This window comes from Miniopterus natalensis, chromosome 4 (genome assembly GCF_054644295.1).
Source record: "Miniopterus natalensis isolate mMinNat1 chromosome 4, mMinNat1.hap1, whole genome shotgun sequence".
In the NCBI taxonomy this organism is placed as follows: Eukaryota; Metazoa; Chordata; class Mammalia; order Chiroptera; family Miniopteridae; genus Miniopterus; species Miniopterus natalensis.
In genome coordinates this window covers 70,581,196-70,589,125 of record NC_142084.1, presented here as the reverse complement: position 1 = coordinate 70,589,125, position 7,930 = coordinate 70,581,196, and the positions used below count along the sequence as shown (strand labels likewise).

Sequence of the window (7,930 nt, the reverse complement as noted above, 5' to 3'; positions counted from 1 at the left end):
TGTAAATGCAGAAAAATCCAGAGAAGAACACTGGAATATTTGAGGACTGCTAAGTAAATCGTCGTCTGGAAGCCTTCTTGCACAAAACAGCCCAGAGAGGCTTTTTGACAATTTTCTTATAAGAAACCCTATTGTATCTAGCTTCATATTTTGGCAGTATTAGAAAAATGTCCTTTTTAAACTACAAAACTATACATTGCATTGAGGAAAAACTTAGAAAATGCCAAAAAGGCAAAAAGAAAAACCAGCCAGGAAAGATGATCTCTCTCATATGGGACATTTCCTTTTAGGCTTGCTCTGGGCATTTTAGATGTTTAATACAGTATCACAGGGGCTGGGAGGATAAACATATTTTTAGGAAACAGACTCCCAAGTTCCAAGATGACTGTCACAGTACACTCTTCACATAAGTTACCTGTAACCTTTTTTCCTTATGTGGAGGAATTTGAGTCACATCTGAATTTCATCCTTGACATTTATATTTAAATGTGTAGGCCAGATTTAGCCTCTGCAATATCTCAGGAAAAAAAGTACTTATTGTGGTAAATCAGAGTTTCTCAAAATTTGCTGCATATTAGGGTCACCTGGGGAGCTCTGAAAAATTTCAATGACCGAGCCCCACCCCAGGTAGTATCAGTGGTTTTTAATGTCTAACATTCAACAGAATTTGAGCCACTGTGAAAGACTGTGATGGCCACCAATAAGCGATGTCTCCTGGTGTTCAGGCCTTTGAGTAGTTCCCTCCCAGCCTGGGTAACGTGGCTTGTATTGGCCAATGAAATAGCCTATGTGGAGAGAAATCTCAAGGATAAGATACCATCTTGGACCTTCTGGCTCCAGGCAAGTCAACACAGCTATACAAGGGAACTAAACTACACCACATGGAGAAGAACCACCCGGCTGAGCACAACCAACCAACAGAATTGGAAGAGAGAAATCCTGTGGTTTCAAGCCACTTGGTTATGGAGCCGTTTGTTAGGCAGGGAGAATTGGAATGTTTATCTTCCACATACTGACTTTTCACAGGACATCATGCCTAGACTCCAACCACTGGCTCGTGGATAAAAATCTGCAAGTGCCTTTCCACCAGGTAATTGGGAAGGCTGCCCAAAGGAGCCAGTGGTAATGAGAGTATGCCATCTCCCTTAGGTGGGTTGTGAACCACAGGTTGTTTTCATTAGATGTGTGAAAACACATCTAATTTTCTCCAAACTGAGGGCAAATAATTGTTTTGCAGCACACATCCTTCATGTGAAATTATTCCAAAAGGCAGAGTTTCTAAGTGAAAAATAGCCTATAATTAAAACACTCAGACTTATATTTAATAACTGGTTTTGCTTTATTCTGCAGTTCACATATGACAGCCCCAAACCCAACACTTAGATTTTTCTCTTCTGAATTTGTTGTTTTTTTTAGATCTTTGTCAACAGAGACTGTTTCTCCTAGCAGCATATGCAGTCTGATCCTCATGAGGTGGGGACACACAGGCCCTCAAAGACTCTGGCTCTGTAGCACTGGAACCTGGGTGCTCCCCTTGGACTGCATCCTTGTCTATCTGTGCTGGGGCTCTGCCCTGGTCCCATTACCCTGAGATGTCCTTAGGCCAGGAACACTAAACAGGCTCCATGTATGTGCCAACTCTGAACAAACATTGGGGCCTGCCTGGAGGGGTGAGGATAGCAAGGCAGGCCGTGTCTGGGTTCCATTACAAAGAACATGGTGCTTGACTGGCAATGTCTGCCATGGCAACACCAACTTGACATGTCTGGAATGGGAATATTGGGAAAACAGGCTGTATGCCAGCCACCAGCTCAGCTCAGCTCAGCAAGGCGCAAGGTGTTCATTCCATCCTTGCCTTGAACAGCTATTCTCCCTGGCCAGGTGGGCTGAGAAGGCAGTCCGAAGGCCACAAAGCTACAAGTGGCTTCTCCAGGCCCTGGATGAAATAGCATAAGCCCCAAGCTAGAGGGAGCTTGGAAGGGCAGCCCATGAAGGGCCCCATGGGGGTCTTCATGTTGCAGCTGCTTCTCCTCTGGAGTCAGTTTTATCCAGGCAGAGACAGCTGGCTGACTGTCAAAATAAGTTAGATGCAACTTGGGTGTAAAACACTTCCATGGCATTTACACAGAAATAACCTTAATCTCTGGATAAACTCTCAATAATTTCTAGTCCATACTAAATAGGTTCATCTTCAATGTGGTACTGAGAAACTAAAATAGAGTAAAACGATGGTCTTACTTTAATCAAGTTACAGAATTAGGGCACACCACTTTGAAAAGCACTGTCTAAGCAGAAGACACAGGGTGTGTGTAAAAGAGTATTTCTAGAAAATACCAAAGGCACCAAACATAACCACAACCTGGCCGCCTTTTTCCTCTCGGTGCCAATCCATACTCTGGGCAGGGAGGCTACTTCGTCCAGCTGACTTTGGGAATGTCATAGTGCTCTGTGAGTGTATCCAGGTGTCTGTTGAAGTCCTGGGGAAGCAGAGGAAAAAGCCCACATCATCACAGCGCCAAGCAGGGTACTGGGGACATGTGGCATCATCCATTCCCACTTCACATTGTGTCTCCCCTCAGTGTCTCAAAGCCACCCTGCCAGGCCTTATAGCTGCCTGAACCCTGGTCTCTCCCTTCAATGACCCCAGGGAGGTTGGGTAAATCCCCTCCCCACTGACACTCCAATGACTCCTCTGCCTGGCTCTAAGCCTCTGGGCCCAGCTGGGACCTACACGGCTCAGCCTCCTCCACTGGACACGTGACTTACCTCCACTCTTTGCTTGTGGGTTTTGGAGGCCTTCTTCAGGATCCTTTCCATTTGCTGGAAGATAGGAGAGAAGTACAGGTCAGTCACATGCTTGACATACCCAGGCCAGTACAAGATGGAAGATGGGAGCCCCAGTTGGCCTGGCTCTCATACCTAGAATAGCTGGAGGTGTCAGGTCCCTCAATTCCACTCAGGCTGGTCTGACAGGGACACCTGGCCACAATATATTCCACTAGAAACCCAAGTCAGCTGCTCTTTTGGTCTGAGTGGCAGGAAATGTGCTAGCACTGACCTGGGTAGACTCTGCTGGGAGCAAGTGCTTCCTACTTCCTTGGGCAATTGACAGAATTCCTATTTTTCAGAAAAAGAAAGTCCCAGATGGGATCTGAGAAAGGATGAGAAACGAGCAAAGGGCCTGACACATAATAGGTGCTTGAGCGACAGTATCCATCCTGATGCTCACAGTGCCAGAAGGGCTACAAGATGCAGATCACCTTCATGAGTGATTGTAGATTATGTATCCAGCACAGCTACGACCTTCCCCACTATTCATTCACAATACCCAATGGTACCTGTTAAGAGTTAAGAGCATGGGATGCAGAGCCAAACAGACCTGGGGCTGCATCTGGCTCTATACTTACTAGCTAGGTGGCTGTGGCCGACTCACTTTGGTGGCCCACCCCCACTCTTGTACATCCAGAAACTGCGTTGCCTGGTATTCATGGTCTTGTGCAGTTATCTGACTACACTGACTCTGGACTGGCACCATGACTCAGTTTACTTAACAATGTAGTGTCAGTACTAGCCAGAAGCCATAAGAAGACCCAGCACCTTTTGTTTTGTGCTCTTGGAAGCCAGCTATACTGCAGGAGGTCTGATGACCTCACTGGAAAGAAAGGACCTGGCAGATGAAATGACATGTGGGAAGAGAGTCCATGGAAGAAGCACTGAGGCACTGGACGTGTGACGGCAAAGCCATCTTAGATGTTCCAGCACAGCTGGGCCTCCAGCACCAGCTGCCATCTGAATGCACCAAACTCTAAGCAAGGTCAGAAGAACCACCTAGATGAGCCCAGTCAACCCACACACCCATGAGATAATATTGTCAGCTACCACTTTGCTGTTGCTCCCTGTCCCTTCTGTTCTCCTTTGCTGCCTCATCTTCTGCCTCCAGTCAGCTCCCAAATGGCTGACCCTCCCTCTGAAGTGTCTGCCCTGTCCATCCCTGCCTCCTGCTGCTGTGAACCCATATGAGGCCCCTATCTCCTCAAAACAGCCCGAACTGACTTGAGCCGCTGTCATCAATTCCAGACCCTTGGAGGTCTCTGCCCTCTCTCCCCACTCCATGCACCAAGTTCACAGGGTGTCTTGGATGCTGTCACCATCTCCACTTCACACACTGAGAAAATAAGCACCAGAGTGCACAGCGGGTGATGAGCCTGGAGATACCAAGCCCTGACCCCTTCCAACAGGTAGGGGCCCACCCCAAGGGCCCTGCACCCAGGACCCAGGAGCTGTCCAGCCTTTGTGCTCCCTGTGCTCAATCAAACACCTTCCATAAGGGAATCTGCATTGTCCAACTGTACCTAGCTTTGCCCACACCTCCCTTCTCTCATATCCACCTCACCTCTCTCTCTCCCGGGTCAAACACAACCAATAACAGTACTTCTGGTTTTAAATGCAAACGACAAAAACTTAATCTTGACCTTTCACTACTTCCAGCTACAGGCCCATTTTTCTGTTCCCTTTGGGAGACAGTAAATCTTCCAAGACCCATTTTTTCTTCCTCGTCTCCACCTCTGCCTTTCTCGTTCTCTTGGATCCACTCTAATCTGCCTTTCTTTTTAAATTTATTTTTAATTATAATTGACATTCTAAAAGCCAACTAAGGGCAGTGCTCACCCACAAGACCTCTTGGCAGCATATACACAGTTGATCACTTCTTCCTCCTCAAAACACTTTCTCCACTCGGCTCTAAAATACGATCTCTCCTGTTATTCCTCCTTCCCATGCTCCTTTGCAGTTTCTTCTCTGCCACCCTCTAATCACCAGAGGTCAGAACTTATACCTCTTCTCTGTCACTGTCCCTCCTCAGAGGAGTTCATCCAGTCCCACAGCAATTTCAAATGTCTATCTGGAGCCCACCTCTCCACCAAACTGCATATTCAGATGTCAAACTGTCCACGAGAATTCTCCACTTAGATTTCCAACAGGTACCTCAAATTTGACTTCTAAAACCAAGGTCTTGATACTTTCCTTTAGAAACCTATTTTACCTGCAGTCCTTCCTATCTCAGTAACCAGTACCTTTATTCACCCTGCTTCTCCTGCCAAAAATCTTGGTCATCCTTGATTCTCCTTTCCCAGCCCACACCCAACCCATCAGTTGATCCTGCTGTTCATTCAAAATCTATCCCAAACCCAGTTCCTTCCACAGCTTCCACCATTACTGCCTGACCTTGAAGTCTGCATTAGCCTCTCCTCTACCACTCCCCTGCTCCAAGAGTAACATCCCAGCCCTGCCTCTGACTATAACCTTAGGGAAGGGACTTAAGTGAACTCATTTGTTAAATCCTCACCACAAACCAATGAAATAAGGACTTTACAGTCCCACTTTACAGATGAATCTGTGGGAGGTTAGCCAACTTGCCCAGAGTTACACCACCAACAAACAGAGACAGAGTGGAACCCAGGCCTGTCTTGCCAAAGCCAGTGCATCTCACTTTTTCTTGGCCAACTGAATTAGGCCTAGGAGCTATGAGTAAACTTTTCCCTAATGTCGCTGGACCAAATCACCCAGACCACCGTTGGTTTCTCAGCTTGGACACTGTTGAAATTTTGGGTCAGATCATTCTTTTCTGTAGGGGGTGCTGTTTCAAGTATTGTAGGATGTCTTAGCAGCATCCCTAGCCCCCACCCCACTAGATGCCAATAGCACCCAGCCTAAGTTATAACAAAAACGTCTCTAAACACTGCCCAATGACTTCTTGGGAATGTAAGTAGGGGGACAAAATGGCCCTCAGTTAAGAACCACTGACCTAGACCTATTATTCCCTCCACCAGCATAAAGGCCAAGTTTATATATCTAAGGCTGATCCCATCTATCCCCCACTGCCCACATTTATGGTGTAATATTAAAATAAGTAATTTAACAGAGACTTAAAAAACATACTTGAATCTGCCAACAACGTTGTCATGAAAACAGACTTTGTGGTGTCTTACAGCTGCGAGCATGGCCATTTAATATCAACAGCTAACATCAACTGAGCATTGACTCTATACCACACCTAGTGAAAAATGCTATAAACTTGCATTTCAAAGGTCCCATCCCTCTTAAGAAAAAGTTCTATCCTGACCCCAACAGATGAGAAAAGTGCGGCACTGGGAAACAATGAGTTACTGGCTCAGTGCCACTGGGCAAATGAGGGACAGCACTGGAATTCAAACCCGGGTCTCCAGCTCTGGCTCCTTTCAACGCCACCTTTAGCTCTTCCTCTGCCATCCACTGAGCCTGAGCAGCTCCCCAAGTAGTGGGCTCTTCCTCTCTCACAAAGCATCTTCTCCCCGGAATTAAAGTCCTTTCTGACCGCTTGCCCTCCTCCAAGAGTCCCGGGGCTGTCCGAGTTTCCGTCTCCCGGCCCTTCCTAAGCACCTGCTCCGGGAGACCCAGGCCCACGGAGCTGGGCACCCCCAGCCTACCCGCCCGCCTCACCCGCTTTTCCTGCATCTTCTCAAAGGCCGCCTGGGCCGGCGTCCGCTTGTCCAGGCCGCGCCGCTTCTCCTCCTCGTTCTTTTTGCTCGTTCCCATGGCCTCCAGGAGTTTCGCCTTGTCTTTGTCCTTCTTTTTCTTCTTCCTGGGAGGGGAGACGGGTGGTGGTAGTGGCGGCGGTGGGCAATATGGGGTAAGGTTGGGTCTGAGAGCAAGAGCCCGGGGTCTGGGAAAGTGGCTTAAGGGGGCAGAAGATGGGTGGCCGCGGGCTCGTGGGACTCACCGCTTAGTCACGCCGAGCTCTGCGACGCCTTTTAGCTTCAAGGGCCCCTTTTGGACCTGCTCGTAGGCCGCCATGGCGCCAGTCCGCAGTTGAGGAGTAAACTACCACGCTTCCTGTTTGAGAACACTATATCCGGCCGAACTCCCGCCTCACTTCGTCTTCATTGGCCGAGCTAGGCGCTGCTCATGCGCCCTTGGCATCTGACTCGGGCCACACCTCTGGGTTACAGGCTGGGCCTGGAGGATCCGGCTCTACTGACTCCTTTCCACCTTGTCTCTGACACACTTCCGGCTTTGGCACCCACTTCCGGCTTGTTGTTTTTTTGCCCCCCCTCCCCCGCCGTGAAGCCAATTTGACAAAACTCATTTCTTAAAACCCAACGTCTTTTTGAGTGTTTTGCGTGTATTTTATTTATTTGTTTATTTGTTTTCAGTCTCCGTAGAGGCCGTCAAAAGTTGCCGGTGCCGACTATATTTCAAGTCGTCCAGGCGGGGTATTGGGAAAAGTTTTCAATGAGCAATAATCCCGCCTCGGATAAACCTCAGTGGCTATGATACTTTGCGTGCATTTAGGTGTCCTGTTTTCTTTTACTGACATATTTTACGGGTTCAATGGGTAATGTGCATTTTAGTTTGTACTACTGTGGCCCGATTGTAGAGGATGAAAGAGGGAGTGAAAAACAAGCATTCCCAAATCTAGACAACTCCGAACAAAAGCTAGGTGCTTGCATTTCCCAGTTCCACCTGCAGGGAGCAACAAGCGACTGCCCAATGCCCCAGCCAGAGGCTCACCCTTGGGCATTCCCGAATCGGATGAGTGCCCAAAGAGAAGGATGGGGGCTGCCAGCCTGTGCCAGTTTCCACTTGGGGCCGTCCATGACAGAATCGACTTCTCAGAGAGGGACAGGAAAGACTCAACTGGAGAAATCTGTTACACACACGCAGACACACCCCAGCCAACCCAGCAGCTGTGGAGCTAGCCTCTGGCACTTCCAAGGTTTTGTGCCCTGGAGCAAGTGTTTTGATATCTCCGTCCTTCTCTTTCCTCATAAAATGGGGATGATGATAACAAAAACAGCGAATACTTCATATAAATTTATATAAATCATCTTATTTACTCTCACAGGCACCCTGTTACATAAACCATCCTGATTTTGTAGGTAGGGAAACTGAG

General features: G+C 48.0%; 1 protein-coding gene and 1 non-coding gene across 2 annotated transcripts; both read right to left on the bottom strand.

The window, feature by feature from the left end:
• Window positions 1-1,315: 1,315 nt before the first annotated feature.
• Window positions 1,316-6,888, bottom strand: FAM32A (family with sequence similarity 32 member A). Its single transcript, XM_016209367.2, has 4 exons — window positions 6,758-6,888; window positions 6,478-6,619; window positions 2,767-2,820; window positions 1,316-2,477 (listed from the first exon to the last, which is right to left on the bottom strand). Exons 1-4 carry the CDS (start codon window positions 6,829-6,831, stop codon window positions 2,409-2,411), a joined length of 339 nt encoding a protein of 112 aa, XP_016064853.1. The 5' UTR covers window positions 6,832-6,888; the 3' UTR covers window positions 1,316-2,408.
• Window positions 6,889-7,190: 302 nt separating this feature from the next.
• LOC148093363 (U4 spliceosomal RNA) lies at window positions 7,191-7,331 on the bottom strand. The gene has a single exon (XR_015714436.1). It is a non-coding gene; the product is annotated as a U4 spliceosomal RNA (small nuclear RNA).
• Between the last annotated feature and the right edge of the window lie 599 nt (window positions 7,332-7,930).

Excerpts from the sequence above, each read along its gene's own strand:
- FAM32A (XM_016209367.2), bottom strand. The coding sequence starts at position 6,831 with ATGGCGGCCTACGAGCAGGTCCAAAAGGGGCCCTTGAAGCTAAAAGGC. Across the intron at positions 6,620-6,757 it reads GAGCTCGGCGTGACTAAGCG|GAAGAAGAAAAAGAAGGACA; the intron begins GTGAGTCCCACG and ends CTCCCCTCCCAG. Across the intron at positions 2,821-6,477 it reads AGAAGATGCAGGAAAAGCGG|CAAATGGAAAGGATCCTGAA; the intron begins GTGAGGCGGGCG and ends CCTATCTTCCAG.